We start from the raw sequence: 19335 nt of genomic DNA, 5'->3' as shown, positions 1-19335 counted from the left end.
ACGGACGAGGGACAGGCGGCGGGGCGGCCGGACGGGCCGCGGCGGACTCACCGCGCGCGGGCTCCGCTCCGGCCAGGGCCACTCCGTCATGGCGGCGCTTCGGCTTGAGAGCCAGCCCAGCTGCCTACTTGCGGACTACAACTCCCAGAACCACGCGCGCCGCGGGCGGCCGCCATTGGCCCGGAGAGGCGCGCAGAGTCGTCCCCGAGCATCGCGCGCCGCGGGACTCCCTGGCGGAGGACAGGGTGGTAACGCGCGAGGCTGCGCTGGCCAATCGGAAGCCGCTCGGAGTTCTTCACCCCCGCAGCGCCCCAAAGTTACCCTGGACGGGTTCGGTCGCCATGGCAACGGGGCAAGCCGCGATTCGGTGAGGTTGCGGGGGAGAGGGTTGGGTAGGAGGATGGGCGGGGCTGCGTGAGGGCCGCGGTCAGGCTCTCTCTTTGCTGTGTCCAAGCCCGCCCGCAAGCCAGAAATGCCAATTAAACAACGTGGCATTTCGTTTGTTCGCTTCACTGTAGGAGCGTCTCACATTGAGCCTGCTAACATATTTTTATTTTTTAAATTTATTTATTTTTAAAGATTTTGTTATTTGACAGAGATCACAACTAGGCAAAGGCAGGCAGAGACAGAGGAGGAGGAAGCAGGCTTCCTGCTGAGCAGAGAGCCCCTATGCGGGGCTAGATACCAGGGTCCTGGGATCATGACCTGAGCGGAAGGCCGAGGCTTTAACCCACTGAGCCACTCAGGCACCCCACCATAACATATTTTTAAAATACACGTCTGTTTTAGTAGAGTATGTGCTAGAATAGGATTGCTAGATTTCGCAAATAAATAATACAAGAGGCACAGTTAGACTTAAATGTCAGATAACGTTATTTTTTAGTATTACTGTTTCACATTTAGTGTATTTTTTAAAACCTAGAAAATACATGTATAGTACTATATGTAATTTTCAGTGTAGCCATGTCCCACAGTAGGGTTACCAGATTTAATAAATAAAAATGCAGGATACCCCCCCGAATTTAAATTCCAGGTAAACAATAAATACTTTTTTAGTATGAGTGTGTCCCATATTATATTTTAAAATATTTTTACAATAAATACATTGAGTATAAGTATTCTTTTATATTTTTTGATATCTATCTATCTATCTATCTCTTGGAATAGGGTTGCCGAATTTAGCAAATAAAAATACAGGACAAATCCTAGCTAAATTTGAATTTCAGATGAGTGATTTTTTTTATTATAAATCTGTCCCAATAGTAATATTTGGGATATACTTATACTAAATAATAATAGTAAGGGCGCCTGGGTGGTTCAGTCATTGAGCATCTGCCTTCGGCTCAGGTCATGATCCCAAGGTCCTGGGATGGAGCCCTATATGCAGCTCCCTGCTCAGCAGGAAGCCTGCTTCTCCCTCTGCCACTCCCCCTGCTTGTGTTCCCTCTCTCCGTGTCTCTCTGTGTCAAATAAATAAATAAAATCTTTAATAAATAAATAATAATAGCTAATACTATGGTAATTAATAAGAATATATCTTATTATTTGTCCTAGTATTATATTTGGGACTTTTAAAAAAAAAGATAGATTTATTTATTTATTTATTTGACACACAGAGATCTCAAGTAGGCAGAGGGACAGGCAGAGATAGAGAGGGGGAAGCAGGCTCCCCGCTGAGCAGAGAGCCCAATGCGGGGGTTCGTTCCCAATACCCTGAGATCATGACCTGAGCCAAAGGCAGAGGCTTTAACCCATTGAGCCACCCAGGTGCCCCTATTTGGTACATATTTAAACCAAGTTCCAATACCAAATACTCTTCTAAATACTAATACTATATTTTACTTAAATACATTAAATACAGTATGTTTGGAACGTACTTATACTAAAGAATTATTTATTGTTTAAATTCAGACTGGGGGGAAGGTAATGATTCAAAGGGGTTTCACAGCTCTGGGACTGGGCTCAGGGTGGCAGTAGCTGCCCAGTGCTGAGATGTGGTAGCAGGAGGATGCGAGTGGGGTTGGGGAACCCAACAAAGGAGATGGGAGCCCCACCTCTGGGAGCCTTAGACTGAATGCCATTTAGGACTGAATGCCATTTATCCGCTGGACAGCAGTGCCTGCTTGGTGCTGTTCGGGGGTGAGGGGTGAGCACATCAGTGAGCAGGACTGATGTGGCTTTGGCCTTGAAGGGCCTGCAGTTTACACCCCAGGAAACAAATAAAGCAGATGCTTGCTGGAAGTGTAAGTGCCTTAGAGAAAATAAAACTAGGTGTGGACATATACAATCTCGGGAGGGGCAAGAGGGGCCACTTAGCTGGGTGGTCGGTGCCGTTCCTCTGTCTCATCCCTTGCTGGCTGCTGGTCCCTGGAGTGTGGTATTCAAGCAGGCACTGCTGGGTGCAGAAGCCACAGACGGGACAATCAAATCCAAGTGCCGAGGGCTTACTATGCTCCAGTGACATTGAGTTCCCTGGCTCATTTTCTTGGTAGCAGAAATTGGCCTGACCTACGCATTCATAACACTGCAATGCACCTCAGAAGTAGAGAACATTCACTTAGTTTGTTTCAAGAGCCAGAGGGAAAGACGTCTCATCATCAGGCAGTTTGAATGCTAGATCCACTGGGAGGCAGTCTGGTGCCAGGCACAGGTTTCCAAACATTTTGTAGGCAGCAGAAACTTTTGTTCCCAATGACACAGGTAAATCTCAATTTAAAAAGTAAGTTGTGGGGGCAGCTGGGTGGCTCAATGGGTTAAGGCCTCTGCCTTCAGCTCAGGTCACGATCCCAGCGTCCTGGGATTGAGCCCCGCATCGGGCTCTCTGCTCTGTGGAAAGCCTGCTTCCTCTTCTCTCTGCCTGCCTCCCTGCCTGCTTGTGATCTCTCTCTCTGTCAAATAAATAAAAAAAATCTTCCAAAAAAAAATATAATAAGTTGGGGGGAAAAAAAAGTAAGTTAGCCAGAAGCCTTACTGTCCTGACTGCCAGGGGCCGGAAGGAGGCAGAATGGAGAGGGCAGCAGTAGGCATCGGGTTCCTTTTTAGGGTGATGAAAATGTTCTAGAAGTAGCGGTGACAGTTGCAAAACCCCGTGAATATACTTTAAAAAGCACTGAACTATACACTTTAAATGGTTGTGTTTTATGCTGTGTGAATTATACATCAAAAACATATCAGTACAAGGAAGCAGAAGTGTTTGGGTTGTAGAAAGATCTGGTGCGGCCACATCACACGAACAGGTGCCTCTGGGACTTGAAACCAGATACGAAGTTTTAAAATTTTTTGTGGGAAATATTTGAGGATATTTAAGTTTTGGAACACATTCGGCATCTTGTAGCTCAGTGGACCATCTGCATGCCCCGGGACCAAGTGTCCCCACCTAAGAACGCTCTGTCGTCGCTGCTGGAAAAGCCCAACCCGCACCAGCGGAGGAGGGCTGTGCTGTTCTCTGTTCGCGCTGTGGGATATTCTGTACCAGTGAGAAAAACGTCGTTTACAGCAGAGGCCAGAAGGCTTTTTTTTGCAAAGGGCCAAATAGTGAATATTTTTGGTTTTGTTGGCCATATGGTGTCTGTCACAGAGACTCGGCTATGCTGTTGCGGCCGGAAAGCAGTCATAAACAATACTCAGAAAGACAGGGTTGGCTGTGTTCCACTAAAACTTGGTGCTTTTTTTTTCCCTTTAGGTGGGACTGAAGTCATGACCCTGACATTGTGAGCTGCATGCTCTACTGACTGAGCCAGCCAGCTAGGCATCCCTCCAAGAAAACCTTATTTATCAAAATAGGCAGTGTTTTACCTTCAGACTGTAGTTTATGGAGCCTGAATTCCAACAGGGGTGAGACTTTGCCTGGTCTAGAACATCCTTCCCCAAGATGGCGGATGGGGCCTGGGCTCTGACGTCAGCTCCTCAGAGCGGCTTCCCCAACCCTGAGCTGAAGCGGCCCCACCCCGATGAGCTCTCTCAAGTCCCCTCTGCTTTGTTCTTCCCCGCACCTTTTGGTTTTTAGACTAGTTTTGTGGTGACTTGTTTCACTGACTTTACTCTACAAAGGAAGTCTCTTGTGGAGGAGACCAGCTCAAGGGCAAGTAAGGGTTGTATGGAGGACCCAGAACACAGGGGGAAACCGAATTCGGTGGGTTTTCCAGGTCACTGTCCACCCTTGCCTTTACGAGTTGGTGGAGAAGGCGGTGTATCAGCAGAGCCCCTGAGACCCAGAGCATCTTTACGTTAACACAGTATGCCGTAGTTATCACCTGTTTTTTGTTTTTTAAGATTTTACTTATTTATTTGTCAGAGAGAGACAGTGTGCACAACCGGGGGAGCTGCAGGCAGAGGAAGAAGCAGGCTCCCCGCTGAGCAGGGAGCCCAACATGGGGCTCGATCCCAAGACCCCGGGACCATGACCCAAGTCCTAGGCAGATGCTTCACCGACTGAGCCACCCAGGCGCCCCCTCACCTATTTTGTTAACTGCCTCTGGCAGAAAGGAGAATGTCCTGTGAGAAGACAAGGAGCGGGAAAGGCTTTCTTCCATCGTGGACCCCCGGGAGTGAGCGGCTGCCTGCTGTGTCCCCGCCACGGTTCAGGGACCGCGTGGACGGCACAGCCCAGCTCCGAGAGGCACCTCTCGCTCACGGCACACGAGCAGGTTCTAGAGCGTTGTCACCGCCAGTGAGGAATGATCTGTCAGGGCCAGGCTGGCCCAGAACCGGAAACATAAAACCCAGAAGGAAGGGAGCAGAAAGAGAGAGACAGAGGAATGAAAACGAAGTTCAGGTGCTCCCTGGGTTTCATTCCAGGAGCCAAGAAAAGTGTGGGTCTGAGCTTAAGTGGCCTATAAAGTGCACATAGGCTGGAGGGTTGGGGGACCCTGGGCCTCCTGGATGGGGACCTCCACAGCTCTCAGCAACATTTAAAAGGGTTAGAGAGCTAACTCTCACACAGAGGTGGAAGGAACACATGGCATGGACTTTTCTTCCTGGAGAGTGAGGCTGGCTCAAGCATCACAGGTTTTCAATGACCCACGGTGGCCCCAGTGCGGAAGGACCTTGCCACGCAAAGTGCGGACCCAGAATCTTCATGACCCTGGGGGTATTGGCAGTGGCCTCCCCAACCAGGACCTGTGCCTCTGCTGGGTCCCCTGTTAAGTCAGGAGGTGCCTTGGACTCTATACTCTGACACTTCTTGATAGATTGTTACCAGACTGCTGGTTCGAACTCAGGTCCCACATCAGTACTCAAGATGTACAATGCTGGGAAAGGAAAAGTTGCTTTATCTGAGAAGCCAGCAACCTGAGAACATGGCAAACAGATGTCTCAAAGGCCATCTTCCCCGTCCAGGCAAACCCAGGACACTCTACTGTGTAGGGTGACCACCTACCCGCCGCCGGCCCAGGACTGAGGGTGTCCATGGAATATGGTGGAACTTGGGTGGCTCAGTCCCCGAGCTCTGTGCTGGCTCATGTGAACCCAAGAAGCAGCCTGTGCCTGAGCCCCCACTCCACGCTTCCCTCGTTCTCACTCCTTCCCTCCCTGCGCAGGTCAGTTACTCAATGCCTCCCTGCCAGCCTCGGCCACGCGACCCAGTTCCTGTCCTTTAGTCCCTGGCCAGTGGCCTCACGTGCTCCTGCAGCCTAGCTGGCGGTCCACTTTGGGTGGCCCTAAGTGAACATCTTGGCCCCAGAGGAGGACCTTGGGAAGCCAGGTGTCCCTCTGGCCACCTGGGGCTAAGCCAGGCCAGCATTTGTGCTGAGCCCTCTGCTTGTCACTCTCAGCAGACACTTGAGAGAAGATGAAAGCCACCCTCTTGGAGACAGAGGCCAGACACCTACTAACTTAGGAGCCCTCTGGAGCAGCTTACTCTGGGTCCCCAAAAGGCTTGCTGGGTCCAGCAAACTGAGGCAGGTCTGGGTCAGCCTCACACACCTGCATGCACCCCTCAGGCCGTGGCTGATGTAGGAAAGACCTTAGGGTTTGAAGCCAGCGGCCAAGAATTCCTTCTTGAGATGTCTTTGGTCCAAAAAGGGTTTTATTAAAGCATGGGGACGGAACCATGGGCAAAAAGAGCTGCACTAGGGTCGTGAAGAGTGGCTGATTAGATACTTTCAAGTTCGGAGGGGGTTAAGCAAAGTGTCAGTCTCTAAGGAATTTTGGAAGCAAGCTCTCCAGGACCTTGAGGGGGCTAGATGTTGTTGGGAAGGATCATTTATTATAGTCTCATAAAACCTGAGCTGTGAGATCCTCCAGATGTGTATCAGTGGGCTATACACTTGGGGGGTGATTGCCAACACATAGCATAGAGAGTAAAGATGAAGTTTCCAAAGGTATTTTTATATGTTAAAGTAGACTTACAGGGTCCTGGGGGTCAGGCTAGATTGCCTTTTACCCTCAGCAAAGTTATTAGCTTCGTGGCAGTTGAGTCCCTAGAGGAATGTCACTCTGCCTGTTTCAAGGACTTGTCCATGGGCTACAGAATACAAGGAAATTTAATAATTTTTCTTCTGCCTTTGTTTCCCATATCATTGGCCTCCCCCGGCGACTCCCAGACCCTGCAGGGCTTGCTGGAGTTATGGACTGAGGTCAGTCTGGGTCAGGTCCCACAAACCCAGCACCACACCCACCCTGGTCCTCCAGCATCTCCTGGAACTTTTGGCACTGGCTGTGTCTGGAGGCTTGGGGCCAGTCTGGGTAAGGACCCGAATGCCCCACACACGCAGGCCCTAGCCAGCCTGGCGTCTCCTGGAATCTGCAGGGCTCACAGGGCCTGATGGGCTGCAGAGCAGGTCCAAGTCAGCCCCATGCTGGCCCGGGCCCTGCCCAGTGTCTCGGCAACTCCCAGATCCCGCAGGGCTTTCTGGCCTGGTGGTCTGGGGCAGAGCCTGGCAGGCCTTGCAGGGTCCTCCTCCCACAGCACAGCAGCCAGGCTCCAGGGTCCCAAGTCCTCTGCTCCTCTGCACCCCATCTGTACCAGGTTCATCTGTTCATTGAGTGGACTGGGCGGCCACCTTAGGGCACATGTGGCCCTGCAGGAGCCAGGGGCAGGGGGGAGCAGCAGGGTGGCTGGCTAGTGGGATTCTGCTCCAGAAACGGGAGCCTGAGGGGCCAGGAGCACCCCTTCTAGGAAGAGAGTACTGGGGGCATCGCTAGGTGACACAGTCTATTGTGGACGATTCAGGGAAGGGCTGGGAGCTGCTGCTCACTCTGCCAAGTTGGAGGGCTAGACAGAGGTGGGGCTCTTCAGAGGGGATGGGTGAGAGCAGCCCCGTGACTAGGGCAGGCAGGTGGGAGAAGCAGAGTCCAGGATCTCCAGCCTGGAGAGGCGGCCCTATGGAGGCCCAGGGGGGTTTCGACTCTGCTGGCGGGAATGAGGAGGCTGAGGAAGGGAGTGCAGGGCACCAGTTCCTGGCATGAAAGCTGCACTGTGACTTTTGTGGGTCTTTCCCTTTCTTTTTTACTTTTTAAAAATTTATTTGTTTTTTTTAAAAAAAGATTTTATTTATTTATTTAGAGAGAGAGAGAGAGAGAGAGAGAGAAAACACAACCATGAGCAGGGGGAGGGGCAAAGGGAGAGGGAGAAGCAGGCTCCCTCCCTGACGCAGGGCTCCATCCAGGGACCCGGAGATCATGACCTGAGCCTAAGCTGGGTCCTCTGCTTAAGGTCTTGCAGACTAAAACGAGGGTGTCTGAAGGGCTTTGTTTTTTCTGACGGCCCTTCTTAAACACAGAATGACCATATGACCTGGTAATTCCACTCTTTGATAGATACACAATGGCAATGAACATATATGTCCACGCAAACACTTGTGCACGATGTCCACGCAAACACTTGTGCACGAACGTTATGAGCAAGCAGAAAGTGGAAACAACTTAAATGTTCTTAAACTGATGAGTGGACAGAATATGCCGTATCTGTGCAATGGAGTGTGATTTGGCAATACAGAACTGAAACTACGGCATGGATGAAACTTAAAATATTATGCTGTGTGAGTGCAAGAAGCCTATCACAAAAGACCATATACTGTATGCCTTCATTTACATTAAATGTCCAAAATGGGTAAATGCATAAAGACAGCAGTCAGTTCATGGTTGCCTAGGGCTGGGGGAGGACAGACTGGTAGGTGAAGGCGTTATAAGAAGTACAGTGCTTTTTGAGGGGGAAGAAATATTCTAACACTGATTTTCGTGATGGCTGCACAAATATATGAATATGCTAAAAGTCACTGAATTCTACGCTGTAAATGGGTGAATTTCATGGTAGGTGAATGATACTTGGATAAAGCTGTTACCAAAAAACAAGGGAATTAATATGTTGCAAAGCATAGCCCTTTGTTACACCCTGCTTTAAGAAAAAAGCAAACTATTTTTTATTTTTGTTTTTTAAAAAGATTTATTTATTGGGGCACCTGGGTGGCTCAGCCAGCTAAGCATCTGCCTCCAGCTCACGTTATCATCGCAGGGTCCTGGAATGGAGCCCTGCATTGGGCTCCCTGCTCATCCAGGAGCCTGTTTCTCCCTCTCCTGCCCACGCATGCTCTGTCACTATCTATCTCTCTCAAATAAATTTTTTTAAGATTTTACCTATTTATGAGAGAGAGAGAGAGAGAACGCGCACAGAGGGACAGGAAGAGGGAGAGGGAAAGAGAGAAACTCAAGCAGACTCCCCTCCGAGCCTGGAAGTCAGTCTCTGACCCTGAGATCATGATCTGACCCCAAATCAAGAGCCAGTTGGTGCGTTAACCGACTGAGCCCTTCAGGCCCCACTCATTCCTTAAACTACTTAAAACCATGGAGATAATTTTAAGTTGGAATACTGAATATTCAGTAGTGCAAGTTATTTTTTCTAAAAGTTTTATAATGGAATTTTGGCTATGTTGGAAAATGGCTCTTATCATTACATTATATACTGTAATTAAAACAGGACACCCAGAACACAGGGGCTTGCTTTCCAATGACACAAAATGGCAGCGGCCCAGAATGGGTTAGGGAGTAGCCCTGGGTTTGGGGGCTACTGGCTAGTGCGTTTGGTTAAGGGTGGCCCTCGGTTTCAGCCCAGGTCCTGATCTCAGGGGTTTGTGACAGACCCGTCCCCCGCCTCGGGCTCCTGCTCTGTGCGAGATACTTGGGATTCTTTCGCCCCCTCCCCATTTGCTCCTCCCCTCGCTCGCTCTTCCTCTCCCTAAAGCAAATAAATAAATCCTTAAGGAAAAGGGGTCTGAAAAATCCCTTAAAGAGCTACCAAGAAGAGCACAGAGGACATGGACTGGGGGATTCGCCCTGTGCAGAAAAGTGCGTGAAAGACATCATCCGCCAGGGGGTCAGGGCTCCGCCCGGCGTGGCCCACATGCCCATCTCGCCCGCACACAGCCCGGCCGGCAGGGCCGAGCGCGCGGCGTCCGCGAGAAGCGGCCCTAGGCTCGCCTGCACCTCCCTTCCCAAACCCAGGTTCGCTCCGCGCAGGCGCGCTTCTCCGCGTTCCGGCGCTCCGAACGCGCAACGAAACCGCCCCAAGATCCCCTCACCTCCCCTTCGCGTCAAGGAGGCAGAAACGCGGGGGAAACCTCGGTTACGACAACCTCGTCATTTAGCCGAGCCCGAGCGCCCGTTTCATGGAAGACGTACCCGACGGTGCGTGAGGGAAGCCTGCCTCCGTCACCCACCCGATGAATGGAAACACCGGGCAGGCACAGAACACTTGAACGCGCGCCTTTGTCACCAAGACACTTACTCTGACTTCGTCCTCAGGAAGGTGTTTGTGAAGACAGCGTCTTTCCGACAGCTAGAGCTGCGGGCGGGCGGCCCCCAGACGCTTCCAACCCCGCGCTGCCACGGAGCCTTCTGGGAGCTGTAGTCCGAGCCCGAGCACTGGACCAAGCGGTATGCAGACAGTGGACTGCAACTCCCAGGAGGCCACGCTGCTGGGAGACACCTATTTTTCCAGCACCGCCCACTACGTTATTTCCTCGGGAGGAGGACCCGCCCCGCGGAGCCTCTGGGAAAGGTAGTACGAGGCCCGAGGTCCACGCCCGCCACCTGGTGGACAAAGTTGGTGTGACTACAATTTCCTGTAACTTCTGGAATCCCTCTCCTCAGGCTTCTCGGACTCTCCGTACCCACCGATTGCGCGCTTCTGGAGTTCGAGAACCTGACCAACGTAGTTTCGGGGAATTATAGTGAGAGAAATCCGTCTCATTGCCGCCTACGCCCGGCCGGGGACCTTAAACCGGGTCGGAAGGTCCCCTTCCCCCTCCAGCCCAGGCCCGCTCGAGCTTGTCCATTGGGCGGACACGCCTATCGCCGCGCCTTCTGGGAAACGTAGTCTGACCCTCTGGGAGCTCAGGTGTGTCTACCGCTGGACTAGGACGAGGGCTCTGGCCTCCGGACTACAACTGCCGGAATGCCGATGCGGCGGGGTCAGTCTCTCCGGAGTCCCCGGCCGCGCTCTCCCATTGGTCAGGGGCCGCAGCGCGGGGTTTTCTGGTCCTGGTAGTTACGCTTTGCCGCCGGCGCCGCAGTCTCGTGGAGAGGTTACGCTGGCCGCGCGGCTTGAATCTGTGGTCTGGGGCCGTCCCGGGCGGTCTGTCCGGAGCCGCGAGCCGGTGGGCGCTGGAGGGAGCGGGTGGGGCTGCAGGTGGCGCCTGGAGGACCTCGGAGTCGGAAGAGGCCATGGCCGCGGGGCCCCTGGCAGGCCGCCCTCGGGTGAGTGGCCGCGCGCGGTCCCTTCCCGGCCTGGTGTGCACCCTGCTCCCGAGTCTCGGATGGGAGTCGGTGCCCCAGCCCGTCGCTGTGGCCGGGCGCGGCGGAAGACCTCGTAACCTGCAGCCCTTTCTTGTAGCGCGATGTCCCCTAACCAGTAGAGGCCGAGACGAACCCCCCCAGCGAGAAAGTTGCACACCCGGGTTCCCGGTGGCTTCAGCTACCGCGCGCGTAAGGGACGAGCAATTCTGTCTTCCCATCGTCTGGAATGACGGTCGGAAAGACGAAGCGTCGCTCAGTTCGTGTTTGTGAAGCCGCCATAACCGTAATTCCCGCGCTCCTCTTTTGAAAAAAACACCCCCCACCCCCAGAAGTGGGAACTGCTTTCCGAGACCGTTGTGAGGCGTAAGAAAATTTCCGTTAGGTGAAGTGCTCGCTGAAGTACCGCGCCCGGCCTGGGAAGAGGATCCCTGGCAAAGATTAACGTTATTGTCGGCAAATATTAACGTTGTCGTTTTCATGCACCTGATGGTATAAAAAAGGGGTCGTCAAGGGAAGCGGTCTTTTGGTTTCATGGAAGATCCCAAGTTGATCAAGAAATGGGGGAGCTGTGTAGGGGTGAACATTTTAGTGTAATGGCAACTCACCCCTGAAATGGCGCGGAGCCCTGATGCCCCCCCCACCCCACCCCCCGCGAAGGCTCAGGTGTATCCCTCAGGAGCCAGACAGCTTTTAGGACATCTCCCTGTACACCTGTGCATTCGCATTCACACGTAGCCGTGCCTTTTTTTCTGGGAGCTTTTGCAGGGTTAAGGGTCCTGGCTCAGCAGGCATGTGGGTAACATTTCAGGGGAGGGTTACTTTTGGTGATGTGACGGTCAACTTCTCCCAGGAGGAATGGGGCCTGCTGGGCCCTGCCCAGCCGACCCTGTATCATAACGTGATGCTGGAGACCTTAAGACACCTGGTCACTGTGGGTGAGGCTGTTCCCCATGTCCACTTCTATTTGCCTGGGGTCTTGGCAGAGCGGGTTTGATTTAGCTGGGAGTGTGGAGTCACTAGGGGATTTGTCCTCATCAAACCTCAGCCTGAAGAGGCTGCCTGGTTCATTTTGTAGAGCATGTGACTCTTGATCTTTGGGTTGTGAGTTCATGCCCCATGTTGGACATTGAGCTTACTTAAAAACAAATAAAACAAAATGTTGTCCCAGAATGTATATGAAAAGAACCAGAACCTCACAGCTTGATCATTCATTTGCCCAGGACCTTGGAACCTCAAGCCAGATACTGTTGCCCTCCTAGAACTTGGAATAGAGCAATGCATGATGGACAGAGGGCTCTCCCAAGATTCCCGCCTAGGTGAGATGGGAAAGGATCTTTACAGTCAGTGTTTGTTTATATGTTCCTTCATATCTTCCTTCTCTGCTGCTTTTCATTACCTTTTCATTTCCATAATTCCATCTGGGATCATTTTCCTTTTGCTTAGAGTTCCCTTTATCATTTCTTTTAGAGTGACAAAACGCCTTCATTTTGTGTTTGCCTGAAAATGCCTTTATTTCATCTTCATTTTGGAAAGATACTGTAAACAGAGAATTTTAGGTTGTCAGGTTTTGGGGTTTTGTTTTTTTTTTTCTTTTTCTCGGCACTTTGAAGACACCATGCAGTTGTCTTCTGGACTCCATGGTTTCTGATGAGAAGTCAGCCGCCTTCTTATTTTTGTTACTTTTGCCCACTGTACTTCAAAAATGCACAAAGGTTACATGTACAATTGAAACATTTTGATAAATGTACGCACATATGTAATTCTCACCTAAATGGGGCTCGATATTTTCATTATTTCACAAAGTTCCTTTGTTACCTCTTTCATTTCCGAAAGGCAACCACTATTGAGATTTTTTTTCCACCATAGGTTATTTTTACCTTTTCTAGAACTTCATATAAAGCGAATTATATATTATTTCTTTTGCTTATGGCTTATTACCCTAAGATTTTTGAGATTCGTCTGTGATTTTATATGCACTTTTTAAAATGATTTTATTTATTTATTTGACAGAGAGAGAGATCATAAGTAGGCAGAGAGTCAGACAGAGAAAGGAGGGGCGGGGAGCAGGCTCCCTGCTGAGCAGAGACACCAATGCAGGGCTTGATCCCAGGACCCTGAGATCATGACCTGAGCCGATGGCAGAGGCTTAATCCACTGAGCGGCCCAGGCGCGCCCCTTTATATGCGTTTTTATTTCTTTTTACTTTTTAGTATTTAGGGACATTTTATTTTTTAATCACTTACAATTTGTCCATTCTCTTGATAATGAACATTTGGATTGTCTCTAGTTTTGGGCTGTTATGAATAATGCTGCTAACATTCTTGTGCAATGTTTCCAGTGGACTTGTGTTTTTATTCTCTTGAGTAAATGTCTAGGAGTGGAGTTGTTGGGTGATAGATTAACAGTTCTGATTGGTGGTGCCTTAGAATCGGTTTGTGGGGGGGCCTGTGTGGCTCAGTCAGTTAAGCGTTTGCCTTCGGCCTTTGGCTTAGGTCATGATCCCATCAAGCCCCACATTGGGCTCCCTGCTCAGCGGGGAGCCTGCTTCTCCCTCCCTCATTCCCCCTGCTTGTGTGCTCTCTCTCTCCCCCCTTCTCTGTCAAAGAAATAAAATCTTTAAAAAAAAAAAAAAAGGAATCAGTTTAGGAAGACTTTATATCTTAATATGTCTAGCCTTCTAATTTTGATTATGGTGTATTTAGGCAATTCTTGCAGCAGTGTTTTTCAGTTTTTTTTTTTTTTTAAAGATTTTATTTATTTATTTGACAGAGAGAAATCACAAGTAGATGGAGAGGCAGGCAGAGAGAGAGAGAGAGAGGGAAGCAGGCTCCCTGCTGAGCAGAGAGCCCGATGCGGGACTCGATCCCAGGACCCTGAGATCATGACCTGAGCCGAAGGCAGCGGCTTAACCCACTGAGCCACCCAGGCGCCCAGTGTTTTTCAGTTTTTAAGCATATGGGTCATGTACATCTTCTACTAATTTTATTCCTAGAAATTTTGCATTTTTTATGCTATTGTAAATATTATTTGTAATTTCATTTTCTTATTGTTTGTTGCTAGTGTATATAAATATAATTTCTTCTTAACTGACATTCTATCCTGTGTGAACTTGTTAAAATCACTTAATTGTTCTAGTAATTTATTTTCAATGTCTTTAGATTTTTACCCAGTCATGTTGTTTTCAAATAAGGATTGCTTTGCTTCTTCCTTTTGAGACTTTATGCTTTTTTGTTTACCATATTATTATACCAGCCAGGACCTCTAGTACTTTTTAAAAAAATTGATGTGTACTTAACATACAGTGAGATACGCTGTTCCTAAAACTACAGTCCAGTAAAGTTTTGCAAATGTGTATTTGTGTGACCTATAGTCCAGTCCACACATAGCATATTTCCATTCCCATACATTTCCTAATGTCGTTTTCCACTTAGGACTCCCCCAGTGTGGCAACCATTCTTCTGATACCTGTCACCATAGATATCAAGTACAATGTTAAAAGTGGTAAGAATGAACATCCTTGCCTTGCTCCTGATATTACGGAATAGCATTAAATATTTTACCATTAAGTATTATCTGAAACCCTTTATCACATTGAGAAAGTACTATTCCTGATTTCCTGAGGACTTTTTTTTTTTTTTAATCATGAATGGGTGTTATCAAATGCTGTATATGCATCTATAGACATGATTGAATTTTTTTTTCTCTGTTCCATTGATTTCTGCTTTCTTTTATTCCCTTTAGTTGTTTTGGTTTAATTTGGTTTCCTTTTTTCTGGCTTTTTTGGGGCAGAAGCTTAGTTCATTAATTTTAATGCTTTCTCTTTCTGATGTTTGCATTTATAGTTATACATGTTCCTTTAAATCTTAATTTCAACTGCATCCTGCATGTTTTCACATGCTGCATTTTCATTATTGTTCGGTTCATTATGTTTTGTTTTCCAAATGTCTTGAACTGAATGGTAATGAAAATACAACATACGAAAGTGATTTCTTCTTTGATTCATGAAGTACATTGTTCAATTTCCAAGTGTAAGGGGATTGCTGTTACTGAGGGCTAGATTATTTCCATTGTGGTTGAAGAACATACTCTATGAATTCAGTCCTTTTAAATTTATTGAGAAATGTTTTTACGATACAGCATATGGTCTGTTGGGGTGGGTAGGTGGGTATGTATGTATTCTGTTACTGTTGGATGTGGTGTTTCATAAAGACCTGTCATCCCTTTAAAGTCTTGGCTTCTTTCGGAATTCTGTCATTTTGGCCTGGATAAGGCTCCCCCTTGTGTCAGTCTCAGTTCTCTGGAAAGGTAGGCACAGTTTACCAATTGTTCTTCAGAGAGAGGAGAGGGTTTACAGGGAACAGATGAATGAAATCAGAGAGAACTGATGGTTTAGTTCTGCATTTCTGGGTATGGTGTCTTAAGCCCACACTGCCTGTGAATTTTCACCTTTTTTCAGGTGAGTCTTCACTATGTACCCAGTAAAAAGTTGCATTTTAGAAGTGGGAATTTTAGTCTCATGTCTCTCTTCCCTCAGAGACTGTCATTTAGAATAGTTTTACTAGCTTCATTTGTAACATTGAGGTACGTAATCAAGTGCTGAAAGGTTTGATATCAGATGTCAGAATCATACAATTTTCTCAGCAGGTTGTTGCTCTTGAACACTGAACACCTAGGATGGTACCTTTGATCAGTCTAGATCAACTCTTTGTTCTTATCTCTTCAAATGTTTCCTCTGCTGCTTCAGTCTCTCTTGTAACTCCAACTACACATTAATCTTTTGTCAAGTGTTCTGTTTTTATATTATTTTCTCTCCTTTTGTGTCATCATAAAATTTCCACTTACCTGCCTTTGAATTCACAGATTCTTTATTCTGTTGTGTCTAGTCTGCTATGAAGTCTTCTCAGGTTTACTTCAGATACTACGTTTTTATTTAATTCCAGAATGGAATTTTCTTTTTTTTTTTTTCTTTTTTTTTTTTTTAAGATTTTACTTATTTATTTGACAGAGAGAGATCACAAGTAGGCAGAGAGGCAGGCAGAGAGAGAGAGAGATGAGGAAGCAGGCTCCCTGCTGAGCAGAGAGCCCGATGCAGGACTCGATCCCAGGACCCTGAGATCATGACCCGAGCCGAAGGCAGCGGCTCAACCCACTGAGCCACCCAGGCGCCCCAAAGTGAAACTTTATTGAGGCCCCAGGGCCGTAGGGCTCGGGCAGGAGGCCACTCTGTGGGGAAAGGAAGAGCTGATGGAGGGGCTTTATTGACCTTCTTCTGGGGGTGTGGATGGTTGGTGCGGCCACATGTCTGGGAGCACAACACTCGTTGCAGTTGAATTTGCGGGTGAGCTGGCAGAGGGAAGGCTAGGGGACGCACCTCCAGGCCAAGCACCAAATGCAGGGGCTCTTATGGATATTGTAGTCTGAGAGAGTGCAGCCGTCCTCTCCCAGCACAGACACTGATCTTCAAGTGGCTTCAAGTGGGAGCCCTCATTGTCTTGGCTTTGACATTCTCAGTGGTGTCACTGGGCTCCTGTGAGGGTAGTGTTCTTGTTTGTCAGGGTCTCCATGAGGATCTTCTCTGTGTTTGCTGCTCAGCCACCAAGTTGAAGAGAAAGAGCTATAATATTATTTTTCATTTTTTTCCTGCTACTTCTAATGTTTGGTATATCTGCCTCTATTGACTTTTTTTTTCTTGGTGATGAGTCACATTTTCCTGATTCTTTACATGTCTAGTCAATTTCTGTATACTGAATGCCGCACATGATGCATTGGAGAGATGATGGAGTCTTGTCTTCTACCAGAATTGTCCGTTGTTCTTTTTTTCTGGAGGCAGTTAAATTACTGAAATCATCCTAATCCTGATGAGGCTCAGGTTTAGGATTTATTAAAGTAACTTTGGTTTTGCTTTAGTTCTTGGATGTAGTTCTTTTTTTTTTTTTTAGGTTTTTTTTTGTTTGTTTTATTTATTTTCAGCATAACAGTATTCATTATTTTTGCACCACACCCAGTGCTCCATGCAATCTGTGCCCTCTCTAATACCCACCACCTGGTTCCCCCAACCTCCCACCCTCTTGGATGTAGTTCTTATCCTTGAGGCTGTTTCCTTCTAAGGTACAACTTTCTAGATTCTTTTTTTTTTTTTTTTTTTTTTTTTTTTTAAGATTTTATTTATTTATTTGATAGAGAGAGAAATCACAAGTAGGCGGAGAGTCAGGCAGAGAGAGAGAGAGAAGCAGGCTCCCGCTGAGCAAAGAGCCCGATGCGGGGCTCGATCCCAGGACACTGAGATCATGACCTGAGCCGAAGGCAGCGGCTTAATCCACTGAGCCACCCAGGCGCCCCAACTTTCTAGATTCTAACCGGAATGCCTTGGGTGCTCATTGGGTCAGAGCCAGTGTCCCCCAACACTTGGTAACTTCTGAAACCTCTGCTCAGCCCTGTGGCAGCTGTTCTTTTTCAGGTCTTAGCCTTCTGTGCACTTGCAGTTGAAGTCCAGTTAAGGACTCCAGGAGAAACCCTCTGCAGGTTTCCAGCCCCCTCTTTGCTCTGCATGACCTTGCAAAGCCCTCCTCACATTCAGCTCCACAGCCTCCTCCCACGTCAGAAACACAAGGCCTCCCCGCCACTGGGAGTCAGGTTGCTGAGCACAAGCAGGTGCCCTGTCAGGCCACCTTGCAGACATGTCCCAAGCGTCCCCGGTGCTCTAGGTGAGTTACCTTTGTCTGGTGTGCGGACCACTCTGTGTTTATCCATATGCCTGTGGAGCCCTCTTGTTCCCTGTGTGTTTTTGGGTACTGGAGACAAAGTGGGAACAGGATGGACAAGGTTCCCCCCACCGTGGAGCCAAAAGCCGCTAGTATAGGGTGTCTGGGGAGGGGCAGACAATAAAGAACGAAAAGAAGAAAGGGATGTTGAGTAATGCTGAGCAGTGTATGCAGGAAGTAAAACAGGACAATGCAGTGGAAAGTGACAAGGAACTCAGGCAGGCGGGGAGGTTGGACAGGGTCTCTCAGAGGAGGTGACCTGGGACTTGAGAGCTGAATGATGAAAGGGGCGGGTTGCTGACACTGAAGACTTTGGAGACCCAAGGAAAGTCCTCAGGCAGAGGAACTCTGTGCTAGTGGTGGAAATGGTCGTGTTTAGGGAGAACAAAAGAAACCCAGAAGGAGAAGGATTGAGGAGAACTGAGGTAGTCTTACCCTGCTTCTGGGTGCTTTGGAAGACTGAATCTAAAGACATGTTCTTACCATCATGAAACTGGTTTGTTGGGAGGATTAACTTGGTTATCGACTACAGGCAGAAGAGACGTTAGGTGGAGAAATGGGTCAGGTTCTGGGATGTCCAAGCATTAGTGAAGGGCGGTGGTCCTGAGCATCTCACGTCTGGGGATGTCTGCCTATTCTGTGACCTGTCTTGTAACGGTATCCCCTCTGCCTTTTGTGCTGACTGTTAGGTTGGTCAGTCTTCCTATGGGTTCTTTGTGTTCTGTGTGTACCTTTCGTGGCTTCTCTTCTCAGAGTTCCGCCATTTTTTTGGTTGGTACTGTAAAACATCTACTCCCCCTGTGCACATCTTGTGGCTTTTATCTCAGTATTCTCACTCTAGGAGTTTTCTTCTAAGCACCCAAATTATTTTTAATTTCCTTCTAGAAAGGAAGAAGAGACCTAAAAGCCAAGAGTTGTCACCAACAGAGGCCTTTGCTAGGAAGGAGTTACCCAGCAGCATGAACCTGATGAGGCCCGCAGTGGATGGTTGCTGGCGTTCTACCACAGCAGATGGCTGGGAACTTGGGGACGAGTTGGAGAAGCAGAAGACACACAGTGCCATTTCCGGGCTGACAGGACATAAACAAGGGCAAGTAGTGACCCGGGTTGGGGACTGGGGAAATGCTGCAGTTGTGGGAAAATGCAGCTTCAATTCAGACTTTTTCTTCACTGAGATTTCTTGTTAAAGAGTATTTCTATCAAATTGGCTCAACTCAAAGTGTACAGCATAATTTTATTTTAAAAAATCATCAGGAAATCTTGGTGGGGAAGAAACCTTGTAAAGGCAGTCCATGTGGAAAACCCTCGGGAAACCTGTCGAAGTTGAATGAGCATGGTAAAGATACCAGCCAGAGCGTATACCTCCTTACACATGAGATAATTAACATAGGAGAGAAATTCTATGGATGTAAAGAAAGTAGAGATTTTTTTTATCTATAGCTCACCCCTTTCTCAGGTCATGAGAACTCCTACTAAGGAGAAATCCTATGAATGTAATGAATGTGGGAAAACCTTTAAGAAACTTTCATCTCTTTCTTACCAGCTGAGAAATCATGGTAGAGAGAAAGCCTATGAATGAATGTAATGAATGTGGGAATTCTTTCTGGCAGAGCCTACACCTCATTTTACACTGGAGAACTCACACTGGTGAGAAACCTTATGAGTGTAATAAATGTGGAAAGTCTTTTAGCCAAAATTCTCACCTTAATGTACACCGGAAAATTCATACTGGAGAGAAACCCTATAAATGTGATGACTGTGGAAAATCCTTCAGTGGACGGTCTAATGTCAATGTGCATAAGAGAACACATACTGGAGAAAAACCCTATAAATGTAACGAATG

The 19335-nt window shown here is 48.2% G+C and overlaps 2 protein-coding genes across 11 annotated transcripts in view; one reads left to right on the top strand and one right to left on the bottom strand.

Moving 5' to 3' along the window:
- Window positions 1–9857, bottom strand: part of ZSCAN1 (zinc finger and SCAN domain containing 1) — a 28917-nt gene extending 19060 nt beyond the window's left edge. For 2 of the 10 annotated variants that reach the window (XM_032324771.1, XM_032324773.1), the window contains exon 1: window positions 52–563. The gene's annotated coding sequence lies outside the window, so the exon portion shown is untranslated. Of the gene's footprint in view, window positions 1–2; window positions 566–9721 lie in introns of those variants that run through there. The other 8 variants (XM_032324772.1, XM_032324775.1, XM_032324780.1 and 5 more) reach the window with 7 other exon arrangements.
- LOC116580116 lies at window positions 89–19020 on the top strand. The gene is made up of 6 exons (XM_032326153.1): window positions 89–367; window positions 9439–9621; window positions 9739–9870; window positions 10152–10692; window positions 11952–12047; window positions 18378–19020. Exons 1-6 carry the CDS (start codon window positions 89–91, stop codon window positions 18677–18679), a joined length of 1533 nt encoding a protein of 510 aa, XP_032182044.1. The 3' UTR covers window positions 18680–19020.
- The last annotated feature ends 315 nt before the right edge of the window (window positions 19021–19335 follow it).

Source organism: Mustela erminea, chromosome 19 (genome assembly GCF_009829155.1).
Source record: "Mustela erminea isolate mMusErm1 chromosome 19, mMusErm1.Pri, whole genome shotgun sequence".
In the NCBI taxonomy this organism is placed as follows: Eukaryota; Metazoa; Chordata; class Mammalia; order Carnivora; family Mustelidae; genus Mustela; species Mustela erminea.
Note: the sequence above shows the minus strand (reverse complement) of the source record. Positions and strands in the feature narration are given on the sequence as shown.

Coding starts and splice junctions, on each gene's coding strand:
- LOC116580116 (XM_032326153.1), top strand. CDS start 89: ATGGCGGCGCTTCGGCTTGAGAGCCAGCCCAGCTGCCTACTTGCGGAC. Junction 368..9,438: donor ACGGGGCAAGCCGCGATTCG/GTGAGGTTGCGG, acceptor TCCCAAACCCAG/GTTCGCTCCGCGCAGGCGCG. Junction 10,693..11,951: donor CCCTGGCAGGCCGCCCTCGG/GTGAGTGGCCGC, acceptor TCATTTGCCCAG/GACCTTGGAACCTCAAGCCA.